This window comes from Sapajus apella, unplaced genomic scaffold, assembly GCF_009761245.1.
Source record: "Sapajus apella isolate SASKATOON/1434 unplaced genomic scaffold, GSC_monkey_1.0 scaffold6, whole genome shotgun sequence".
NCBI lineage: Eukaryota > Metazoa > Chordata > Mammalia > Primates > Cebidae > Sapajus > Sapajus apella.
This window is the reverse complement of record NW_022436946.1, coordinates 78456637-78469529: the sequence shown is the minus strand read 5'-3', so window position 1 is coordinate 78469529 and position 12893 is coordinate 78456637. Positions and strand designations below refer to the sequence as shown.

At 33.0% G+C, this 12893-nt stretch overlaps 1 protein-coding gene across 5 annotated transcripts in view; it reads right to left on the bottom strand.

Annotated features, from left to right (window-relative positions):
- The window catches only part of LMBRD1 (LMBR1 domain containing 1), a 131974-nt gene that overhangs the window by 44134 nt on the left and 74947 nt on the right, over positions 1 to 12893 (bottom strand). For all 5 annotated transcript variants that reach the window (XR_004268055.1, XM_032275608.1, XM_032275607.1 and 2 more), the window contains 2 exons: positions 11233 to 11358; positions 5182 to 5334 (listed from right to left, as the gene is read on the bottom strand). Coding sequence is in view for 4 of the 5 variants with exons in the window: in XM_032275608.1 (XP_032131499.1) it covers positions 5182 to 5334; positions 11233 to 11358 (279 nt within the window). In the remaining variant the exon portion in view is untranslated. The remainder of the gene's footprint in view (positions 1 to 5181; positions 5335 to 11232; positions 11359 to 12893) is intronic.

Below are 12893 nucleotides of genomic sequence, written 5' to 3'. Positions count from 1 at the left end.
GCATAGCCCAGGTAATTCGAAGCAAAAAGAACAAAGCTGGAGGCATCACACTACCTGACTTCAAACTATACTATAAGGTTACAAAATCAAAACAGCATGGTACCGGTATCAAAACAGAGGTATAGACCAAGGGAACAGAACAGAGGCAACGCCACACATCTAAAACCATCTGATCTTTGACAAACCTGACAAAAACAAGCAATGGGAAAGGAGTCCCTGTTTAATAAATGGTGTTGGGAAAACTGGCTAGCCATGTGCAGAAAGCAGAAACCAGACCATTTCTGACACCTTAAACTAAAATTAACTCCAGATAGATTAAAGACTTAAACACGAGGCTTAACACCATGAAAACCCTAGAAGAAAACCTAGGCAAAACCATTCAGGATATCGGCAAAGGCAAGGACTGCATGAAGTCCTAAAATACCAAAAGCATTGGCAACAAAAGGCAAAATAGACAAATGAGATCTAATTAAACTCCAGAGCTTCTGTACAGCAAAAGAAATAATCATTAGAGTGAACCGGCAACCATATACAGTCTGATGTTCATTAATGTACTTACTGCTATTGAATATATACCTAAATTATTCAAAATAATAGATTTTGAGACATATATATTTTACCACAATAAAAAAATCTAAAATATATATGTGCAAGATAATTACAAACATGAATTTATAATTTTCTGTATAAGCATAAGAAGTATATATGGTAAAATCTCAAGTTACATTTAAAACCTAATGACTTATAAGTTACCCAGGCCAATCAGTTGTATAAGCTTAAAGTATACTCTTCTGTTGGGGAAGAGTTTATTCAAGTATTTAATCAACGTCAGACTGTATGCTTAGAAATATGTTCAATATTACATACAAATGCTGTTTTAAAGAGCTATTAACTTATTCTAATTAGGCACTTATTTTTATAATTGTCTTCAGCACAAAACTAATCTCCCTTCAGTTCCATGGTAGTATTTAAGAACTTGAAAAATCCTACATATAGAACTGTAACAGCAGCAGCTGCAATTTTCTGAGCTGTTTATATCAAAAGGAACTGCACTGCATACATTATTTCATTTAATTGCTACAACAAAATAAGGCGGGTATATAATTCTACTTTAAGAATGCGAAAAGTAAGGTTCAAAAAGCTTAAGTAAGAAGTTACATAGGCCAGGCACGGTGGCTCACGCCTGTAATCCCAGCACTTTGGGAGGCCGAGGTGGGTGGATCACGAGGTCAAGAGATCAAGGCCATCCTGGCCAACATGGTGAAACCCCGTCTCTACTAAAAACACAAAAAAATTAGCTGGGCGTGGTGGCACATGCCTGTAGTCCCAGCTACTCGGGAGGCTGAGGCAGGAGAATTGCTTGAACCCGGGAGGTGGAGGTTGCAGTGAGTCTAGATCGAGCCACTGCACTCCAGCCTGGCGCCTGGTGACAGAGTAAGACTCTGTCTCAAAAAAAAAAAAAAAGAAGTTACATAGTTGGTGAGGAGCAGTCTGACTTGAATGTTAATGTTTAAGAAACACTGAATGAAAATTTGGCTATCTATTTCTGAACTACACCAATTGTAGACAAACACAGAGGTGATGAATAAAAACTTTCATGTCTCATTTAAGGAAAAAAAGCAGTGATTATCTCATCACAATACATGTTAAACCCTCAATTACAGAATGATAAGTTTGTACTCCTAGAGATTCTTTTCACGCATGCCTATTATCCTATTCCTAACGTAGGACCAAACACGGAACGACAGGTAGAAATTTAGATCAATATTCAGGAATGACACATCTACTAACAAAAAGAATAATTGTTTCAGCCAATGAAATTAGGAAAGTAATAAAAGCAATTGCAAATCTTGTAAGGAAGAAGTAAAACTGTCTTTTAGCAGTTGATATGATCATGTACCAAAAAACCTCCTAAGGAATCTACAATAAAGATACTAAAACTAAAACTAATAATTAAACCAGGTTACAGGATATAAAGGTAAGATAAAAAGACAAACTTTTACATACTAACAACAAATATTAAAAACTGAAATTAAACAACATAATTTGAAAGAGTATAAAAAATACTTAGAGGTAAACTTATCAAGATATTTGTAAGACCTCTACATTGAACACTATAAAACATTCCTGAGAGAAATTTAAGATGTAAATAAACAGATATCATGTTCATAGAATAGAATACATCAATTATCTCCCAAATTTACCTATAAAATTCAAAGTAATCCCATAGATATCCTAGTGAATGTTTTGTGGCATTATAAATTGATTCTTAAATTTATATGAAAATGCAAAGGATTTGGCAAAGCCAAACAAATTTGAAAAAGGAATACAAAACTGAAAAATATATACTACCCAACTTCATAGCAGATTATAAAGCTCTAGTAATCAAGTATTAGCATAGAGACATGTAGATCAATGGAATAGAAGACAGATTCCAGAAACAGGCCCACAAATATACTACAATCAATCTATTTGACAAAACTTCCAAGGTAAGTCAATGAGCAAAGGATAGTCTTTACAAAAAATTATGCTGGAACAATTAAAATAAAATAAATCTTAACCCTTAAGTCATACCACAGCACAAAAGTAACTTAAAAGGGGCCATGATCCCAAGCATAAGACTTAAATCTACAAAATTTCTAGAAGAAAATATTTGTTACCTTAGGACAGAAAATATACAAAATACGAGGACACAAAAATATGAACCAAAAATAGATATGTATATTGGAATTCATCAAAATTTAAGAAAAATCTGAATTACAGTGTTAAGAAAATAAAAACATAAAGAAAACTTGCCATGAACTAGATGATGCAATACATATATTTGAAAAAGTACTAGATCCAGACTATATAATCAATACTTGTATGTTACTTATAATAGGAAACCTAATTTAGAAAAGATTTAAACAGACATTTTACAGAAAATAGCCAATAAGCATACAAAACGATGCTAAATATCATTAGTCACCAATGAAATGTAAAGCAAAACTGTGAGATGTTACTGCACATTCTTAAGAATAACTCTTAGACACTACATAAGAGTTGAAAAGAATGTGAAACAATGGGCAATCTCTTATTGCTGTGGGAATGCAAAATGGTGTAACCCTTTTGGAAAATACTTTGGCAGTTTCTTATAAAGTTAAATATTAGATCCAAAAAGTCTACTCTTAAGTATTTACCCAAAAGAAATGAATGAAAGAACACATATAGACAAAGATTGGTACAAAAATGTTCATATTAGCATTATTCATTATAGTCTCAAACCAGAAACAACCCAAATTTCCACCAACAGGAGTGAGTAAACAAACAAGTTGTGATATAGATACACATTGTAATACTACTGAACAAAAAAACTGAATGAACCACCGGTCAAAAAACATATTAAATATTAACATGGGCAAATCTCAAAAACTGTGCTGTGCCAAAGAAGCCACCAGATAAAAGATTATATACTCTATGATTCCATTTATAACTCCAGAACACATAAAACAACTCTAAAGACAGAAAGGATATCAACAGTTACCTAAAGTCTGAGCTCAGGAAAGCAAGGGAGGGCACAAGGTAGATTTTTCAGGTGATGTGGATGTCCTAACTGTCTATATTTGGCAAAACCAATCTTTACACTTAGTAAAGTTGACTTGAAAATCCTTCTAAACATATATTTGGTGAAATAGAACACATCATATTTAAAGGAAGGCAGTTGATGTTAGAGACCAGATTATAAATATTTATAAAAACCTAAAAACAATTTAGAATTAAAATAAAACTGGAGAGGGTTTCATCATACCTTCAGTGCTATGAAGACAAATCACCTTGGGGAAAAAAACTGTGGTGAATCTTTAAAAAATTTATTCTAACAGAAGATTTTAAAAGTGATTACATAGAAAAACTAACTGATTATAGCATGCTTTTGAAAATCTCTTTCAAGCCAGGGGCTTTTTAGGGTGAGCAGTTAGTGCATTTCTTTGTAATTATAAAAGATGGGGAAAACAGCAACAGAATTGAACCTGACTGATTCATCTTTGAATGGTTTTTTCAACCATTTCTTAATGTTTAAGTTCACAGATACAAGTGCAGGTTTGTTAGATAGGTAAACTTGTGTCACAGGGGTTTGTTGTACAGATCATTTCATCACCCAGGTACTAAGGAAGGTACTCAGTTATTTTTCCTGATTCTCTCCCTCCATCCACCCTTCACCCTCTGAAAGGCCCCAGTGTGTGTTGTTCCCCTTTACCTGTCCATGTTGAACCACTTCTTTTAAAATTTAGCCCAAATCCATTTTTCTAGCTTCATTTTGCCTAACTTCAAGTTAGTGCACTCACTGAATTTTCTGAATTACAACTTGTAGGCTATTGTATACAAAGGTATGGTGTTTGAAATGCTTCCAGATATAGAAAGAGCATATTTGGAAGTCTGTGGCCAGCAGTTTTTGTTCTTTTTAGACAGAGCCATATAAAAACTATCTTAATTCAATCAAGGTAGTAAAGTTTAGGTACCCTAGTCCGAAGAATTCAAAGCTGGCAGACAATGGTTTCTAAATAATGAAAATAATAATTTTCCATGTCAAATAATATCTCTTTACATACTTTCAGAAACATTATCTAACAATGAAGTGAATTCTATTACTGTCAGTCAAGGTTTCTATAGTATGTTTGTTTTTTTTTTTAATAGATTAAAGAAAGTCATTTTGTTTCTCCCAGTTTTTCACAACCCAAACAAATAGATAAATTCATAAAGAAAATATCATACATACATAATTGGAATATTATTCAGCTTTGTAAAAAAAAAAAAAGGGGGGGGGAATCCTCTCATTTCTGACAATATGAATGCACCTGAAAGATATTATGCTAAGTGAAATAAGTCAGGCACAGAAAGACAAATACTGCACATTTATTTATTTACAGAAAAGTATAAACTTGAAGAATATGCCAGCAGCATATTGCAATACTTATCTATATTTTTATTTTAATTTCGCAACAACTGTTGTAATACATTGCTCAGAAAAATTATGCACCTTGCCCAAACTACCAAAGAGAGCTATGATTTAAAACCATATTAAACCCCCAAATCCATTTTAAGTATCATGCTGTAATACCTCAAAAGGAACGCTCAATCTCTCCAAGAGGTATGACATAAACTTGGGAGAAGAGTGACAGCATAATTTTTAAAAACTTAATTTACCTTCAGAGGACGCAGAGCGCCACAAAATTTTGTCCACCAGCTGTTTTCAATGAATTCTAAATGCCTCTCTCTCTTCTTAAGTGTTCGTAACCTTTCTTCAAATTGTTTTAAGGCGCGTTTATCCCTTGCTGGCAAAGGTCGACCATCTTTGCTCTGCAAATAACAGAACAAAATAAAAGTTTTACCATTAACATCTTATTAAAGTACTTAGCAGACTCAGCAGATCAGATGACAAAACCTTTTCAGGATGGACATTCCTTAGGCAAATTTACAAACTAAAAAAAAAAACCTGACAACTGCAATAAAACAATAAACATAGGATAACCAAGGTCAGCATCAAAATGTGGATGTGTGTACATTTATGCCTACCTTGTTCTTGATCGCAATATATGGTAGAGTTCTGCTCCACAAAAAGTATTTTTTATAAGAAGAGTTAACTACTATGCACGTTGTTCAATTATTCTCCATCCTCTCTAAACTCACTGTATCACTTATTTTAATATATATTTGGCTCTGCCCCTTCCCTCTTTCTAGTCAAGCAGTTGTGTTACCTGAAATAATGCTTCTCGGCCCAATTAAAATACTAACAGAATGAAGCAACACAAGTACAGATGGCATACAGAGGTTTTTGTAACAATTACTAAGAATTGACACTTCCTTGTTTTCCAACTATTTTGGCAACTGAGTCAAGCTTTCTTTGGCCAGTCTATCTGACAGGTAATTTCCATCTATTTTTACATGATACTTTCTGTAACCATGAGCAGCACCTTTCTCATCAAACCTCACAGACACACTTTCTCAATGACTCTCCAGCTCCTGTCTTCAACTGGCTACAAAAATAAGACAACTACTAAATACGGAAAAGGTAAACTATAAAATTGTTTTTATTGGAAGGAAAAAGAAAAATATTTGTACAGGATTACATTTTTAAAATGCAAATACTTTAGTTATTAGAATGTCTTTAATATTCTTGGTTAAGGTTGAAATAGGTTCCTAGCAGATACAGAACATATTGCTCTCCCGTGTATCCTAGTGCAGCCTCAATTTGAAATCATAAATATAAGGCAGAGAATACCTATGTAACCTTTAATAAAGAAATTTACACAGTTACAACAATCTCTTTACATATATGCATCATTATGCTCTTCTAAAACCAATCATCCTCTTCCACATCTTATCTTATTGTTTGTCAAACTTCATGCATAAGAAGCACTTAAAAAGTTTGTTAAATACAGACTTCTAGGCTCTATCCCCAGAGGATGTGATTTTGTAGGTCTTGAGTGAGGCCTAGAATTTGAATTTCTACCAAATTTCTAGGAGATGCAGATACTACTAGTCCAGAGACCACACTTTACATACTCCAGACTATATTTCATTCCTTTAAGTCAAGTACATTGGGTATTATCACTGGATCCCAAAACACAGAAACTAAGAGGAATTTTCTGAAGATCAGAGGAATAAAATGAACACTCCCTTCTGGAAGATAAATCCAGGTAACAATACTTCAAGTGTGTGGTATGAGAAGGATTTTGGCACTTTATATCTTAACCATAACAATATTCCCAAAAATTTCCATTATCATATCAAAAGAATACTAAAAATGCAGTAATTTTTTCTCACTGCTGGTGTTCAGTATTTCAGAAAAAAAAATAGTAAACTGATTTAAGGATCCACTTGAAACAAACCCAAGTTACCTGCCTATTTGGTGAATGCTGCAGTGGAATGAGGGATGAATGTCCATTTTGCATTGCCAATTGACTAAACAAATATATAAGAATAATTTTGGTCAGAGAAACAAATACTAAGACGTACACTCAGCAGTGGACATCTATCTCATTTGAAAGAAAAAATGTAGTTATATAGGTTAAAATGTAGTTCAAAGGTATGAGAAACTCCCTGTTATATTAAAAAAAAAAAAAGGCAAAACATGAAAGCTTCCCTTCACGCTGTCTCACTGTCTCCAGTTACCATATTACCATTCCCCTTTCCTACGGTTTTCACTGTTAAGCAGTTCAATATCCTTCTGCAAATTTTCTATTTATTTACACACACACACACCCACAAATACACACATATTCAAATATATTTATGATTTCTTGTTATACACAATAGGTAACATTTGTTGAAAACCTTTCTTTTTGTTTAAGTTCAGGGGTACATGTGCAGGATGTGCAGGTTTGTTACACAGGTAAACGTGTGTCATGGGGTTTGTTACACAGATTATTTCATCACCCAGGAATTAAGCCTAGTATCTACTAATTATTTTTCCTAATCTTCTCCCTCTTTCTACCCTCTGACCTCCAGTAGGCCTTAGTGTGCATTGTTCCCCTCTGTGTGTCCATGTGTTCTCATTATTTAGCTTCTACTTGTGAGAAAATGCAGTATTAGATTTTCTGTTCATGTGCTGGTTTGCTAAGGATAATATCCTCCAGCTCCATCCATTTCCCTACAAAAGACATGATCTTATTCTTTTTATGACTGCATACTATTCCATAGTGTGCATGTATCACATTTTCATTATGCTGTCTACCACTGAAGGGCATTTAAGTTGATTCCATGTCTTTGCTATTGTGAGTAGTGCTGCAATGAACATTTGTGTACACATCTTTTTCTCAGAATGCTTTATATTCCTCTGGGTATACACCCAGAAACAGGATTGCTGGGTTGGATGGTAGTTCTGCTTTTAGTTCTTTGAGGAATCACCATACTACTTTCCACAATGGTTGAACTAATTTACACTTCTACCAACAGTGTATGAGTTCCCTTTTTTCTGCAACCTCACTGGCATCTGTTATTTTTTGACTTTTTAATAACAGCCATCTGACTGGTGTGAGATGGTATCTCACCACAGTTTTTATTTGTATTTCTCTAATGATCAATGATGTTGAGCTTTTTCATATGATTGTTGGCCACACGCATGTCTTCTTTTGAAAAGTGTCTTGAGCACCTTTCTTGTGCAAAAAACTGGTCTTCTCTTTTTGTATTTATTTGCTGTAAATCTTCTGAGTGACTCTTTGAGGCAGATAATAGTATATTCATTTATTAAATGAGGAAAAAAGGCCTACAGATGTTACGTGCACAATCAGTAGAGTTAGATTTTGAACGGAGATCATCTGATTTTGCAAGATGTATTCTTTAAGCTATATATAGATTTATAAATATATCTCATTCCTTTTCATCACTGCACATTACAACATGGTATCTAGATTTAATAAATAACTTATTTTGAACATTTGCATTATTTCCTTTTTTTGTTGACAATGTGCTATAAACATCCTTATATGTCTGGGTACAAACATGTACGTATAATTCAGTAGGATAATTTCCTAGAGGTAAACTGTTAAACATTAATTATTAAAAGGTATGTATCTATACATACAGGCACATGTCAAAATATTCAATTTTCTTTAAAAAGTTGTATATTTTATACACTCACAGTCTATCCCCAAATTCTGATAAAAATTTGACAGAGATAAAAATTTAAAAGCGGTCCAAATAATTTTAAAAAATATATTGAGTTGTTCTACTTTTCACATCTCTGATTACTAAGGTTACCAACCATCTTTGTTTTAGCTCTGAAAGTCTCACGTTCTGGATACACCTGGGGTCCCAGATAAACTGAGATGCCTGGTCAACCTACTAATTACTAATTAGCTGAATCATTATTTCATATTTTTACTGCACAGCTTAGTTTCTCCTTTTATGAGCTACCTATTTGGATCCTTTTTTCATTAATTTTGTGTTGCCTGCACTTTTTCTTACTGACTTAAAGATGCTCTTTACATATCACTTGTATTGCAGATTTTCTCCCATATCATTGTTGCCTTTTAACTTTCTCTTTAATGTCCTTTATCAGTAAATAAAACTTGCTACATAAAAATTTAAAACTCACCAATTGTCTCTTAATTAGCACCTAGGTGTTTAGAAAGATCTTGTCTATAGCAAGAAAAATTTCACCTTCACTTTCTGCTGTTTTATAAATTTTATATTTAATAATTCATTTTTATTTGATATGAGATTTTATGCAAATTTCATTTTTATCGTTTATAGATTATATTGAATTTACACCAAAACTTATGAAAATTGTTATTGCTACAATATTAAATCTCCCCAATTATGAATTAATGAAATTCTCCATTTATTCGGGTCTTCTATTACATATTTCAGTAAATTTTATTATTTCTATCAGGAAGATCTTGAATTTATTATTTTGTAGTTTGTAGCTATTGTGAATGGGATTATTTTCTATTACATCTTTCAACTAATTAATGATTTTTATGTTTACATCTAGGCACTGTGATAAACTCATTAGTTCTTTTAGTGTGTCAGTTGATTATTTTAGATTATCTTGGTAGATGATATTTGCCAACAAAAAATATTATTTTCCTTTTTTCCCCTCCTCTCTCTGCTTATATGTAAACTCTAAATTATTTCTCATCTGACTCAGATTGCCATAAATATGCTAAAAGTAACAATGATACTAACACTACTCTTCTGTATCTGACATTAATGGGAATGTTTCTATTCTTTCACGATTAAGTATGATGCTCATTAAAGGCTTCCCTTCCTTATTAACTTTATTTTGAAAAGACTCTTTTTGAAAATGCAACTACAAATTGGCTTTTAGCAAATACTCTGACATCTACTAAGACGTTTATATTTCATATTTAATCTCAATATACTAAACTACTTTAATATATTTTCTAATGTATCATGCTTGCATTTCTGAAATAAACCTAATCTGATTATTATGAAATATTCTCTTATTATAGCATATGATTTCAATTGCTTTTATTTTTGAAACATCATCTTGTTCCATCATCCAGGATGGAGTGCAGCAGCACGATCACGGCTCACTGCACCCACAACTTTCTGGGCTCAAGTGATCATCCCAACTCAGTCTCCCAAGTAACTAGGACTATAGGTGCATGCATCAATGCCTAGCCTAGTTTTTGTATTTTTTTGTAGACATGGGGTTTCGCCATATTGTCCAGGCTGGTACCAAATCCTGAGCTCAAACAATACACCCACCTATGCCTCCCAAAGTGCTGGGATTACAGGTGTGAGCCACCATACCTGGCCACTTATATTTTATTTGTATTAAAATATTTGCTTCTACTTTCATAAGAAAGCTGATATATGGTTTTCTTTTTGTGTGTGCTGTTATTGTCTGGTTTATCATAATCATACCAGCTTAGGAGAAGAATTTTGAGGACTTGTCATTTTTTCCCATGATCTTTGAATAAGATTTATCTGTTGCTTGAAGATGACAGAGGAAGAAAAACTTTTTACTGTATTTTTAGAGGTACATTTAATTGGCAGGGGGTTACATGTAATCTTTAGCTCATTCAACTAGTACATAAAACTTGAACATAAATATTAAGAGCAAAATATAATATTATATATGAAATGATGATACCTGAGAACTAGTAAGACCCTGATCATACATAAGAAAAACTTTTGCTTTGTAAGTGTTAGAATAATGATAGAAATTCTCAAATTGTTAGTGTCCTACATTACACAGAAGACACATTTTTAAAAATATAGACATGGTTCTATAAGGATACTGTATTAGTTCATCCTCAGGCTGCTATAAAGAACTACTCAGGATTGAGTACTTTATAAAGGCAAGTGGTTTAATTGACTTACAGTTCAACAAGGCTGGGAAGCCTCAGGAAACTTACAATTATGGCAGATAGGGAAGCAAACATGTCCTTCTTCACATGATGGCAGGAAGAAGTGCCAAGCAAATTGGGAAATGCTCCTTATAAAGCTATCAGACCTCATGAGAACTCACTCATCATGACAACAGCATGAGGGTAACTGCCCCCATGACTCAATTACCTCCTACTGGGTCCCTCCCAGGACATAGGAGATTATGGGAACTAGAATTCAAGATAAGATTTGGGTGCGGAAACAGCCAAACCATACCAGATATGTCGCAAAAAATTCAAACAATGTAAAAAGTTATGTGGTTGATAATGTCTAAGTTATATCAGAAAGCAGCTCTAAGACAAAATAGTTTTATGCTTCCCAATTACACCAACTCACTTTTGATTTAATAGTTTGGATGTGTTGTTCTACTTCTTCAATGTCCTCAGTGTTTTCTAAACGTTCATAAGCAGCGCTTCTAGTGCCTTTTATCAGATTTAAAGGCAACGCAGACATGCCATAGGCCTAAAAGAAACAAAATTGAACTATGTTTTAGGAATGTTTCAAACATATTATACACAATTTTAGGTTAAAAATGGCTTTTAAAGTCATAACATAAGAGTCAGCAGTTGTGAAAGATTACAGTTACTGAAAATTGTGGTATATAAGAGTGAACATTTTATTGGCTCGTAATTCTCCTTATTTCGCATTTACATTTAAACAGAGTCAAACTTATAACACGATTCCTCAGAGGACAAGTTGCAAATTTACTGTGAATTTACTGTACAATACTTTATCAGAGTAATAACTACAACTTCAGACTAATTGAAGGTTAAGATAGTATAAATTAGTAAAAACAATTTAAAAATGATTTTCTATAAAAAATATTTATTCCAAGTATACGTAGTAAACCTTTGGTAAAACATAAGGATTTTAATATATACATGTTATTTGATTAGCATACAAACTTTAACTTATTAATCAGTATTAAGAATACACGTTATTATATGTACTACCCAATTCCATATTCCAGTCCCAAATGACAGCTTTTTATTATAACCATTAATAACACTTAATGGCATTTGCCATATGACAATTATTCAGAATCATTACTGACGGTACTTCCTTAGGAGAAATACTGACAACTATAACCTCCTGGTTGCAGCAACAAACTCAGAAGTGGATACAACATTATGTACCTAAATGTTTTTCATTTTCCTTCTGAGCACACTTTACCCAGTCCCCCATGTAGTTAGGCCATGACATTGAGCTCAGGACAATAAATGCAGGCAGAAGTGAGAAATGTCACTTTTTAGACATAATCTCAAACACCAAAATATCCTGGGTGATCCTGAATGCTTTTTCTCATGCCCTCTGCTACCTAGCTGTCAATTCCAAGAATGACTTAAGATAACTTTAGTGTTAATTTTAATTACTTTAATATTCTAATATTTTTCATTAAGTCTCCTTTATGCAATGATTAAATATTGGTTAAACTACAATTCAAATAGCAAAGCATAAATTCTAACAAATCAGCTTTTTTTAAATTAGGGGAGAAGAATAAAAAACATGAATTAAAAATATCCTAGAAATCAACTAGTTCTATCATGTAATATCAACTCTACAGCATACTGTATTTAGATAGTTACCTAGTTGAAATTATTATCCAATATAGAAGTCCTTGTACTTCCAAAGGAGAAACACTTAAAAAAAACCTTGCACTTTAAATATTATTAAAACATGAGTTAATATTCTCATTATTTCCCTTTCATCCCAAAAAAGGAAGGGGTGGAGGAAAATTCCGTTACTATTAGATGAAAATGCAATTTGGATACAGTACAGTTTCAGTATCCCTTATCTTAAATAACTGGGACTAGAAGTGTTTTAGATTTCAGAATTTTTTGGTCTTTTAGTATATTTACATTATTGAGCATCCCTAATCTGAAAATCTAAAATCTGAAATGCTGCAAGGAGAGATGAAACAAGATGGTAGAATAGATGCTTACACCATTCATCTTCCTCACTGGAAAACCACATTGTAACATCTACATACAGAAAAG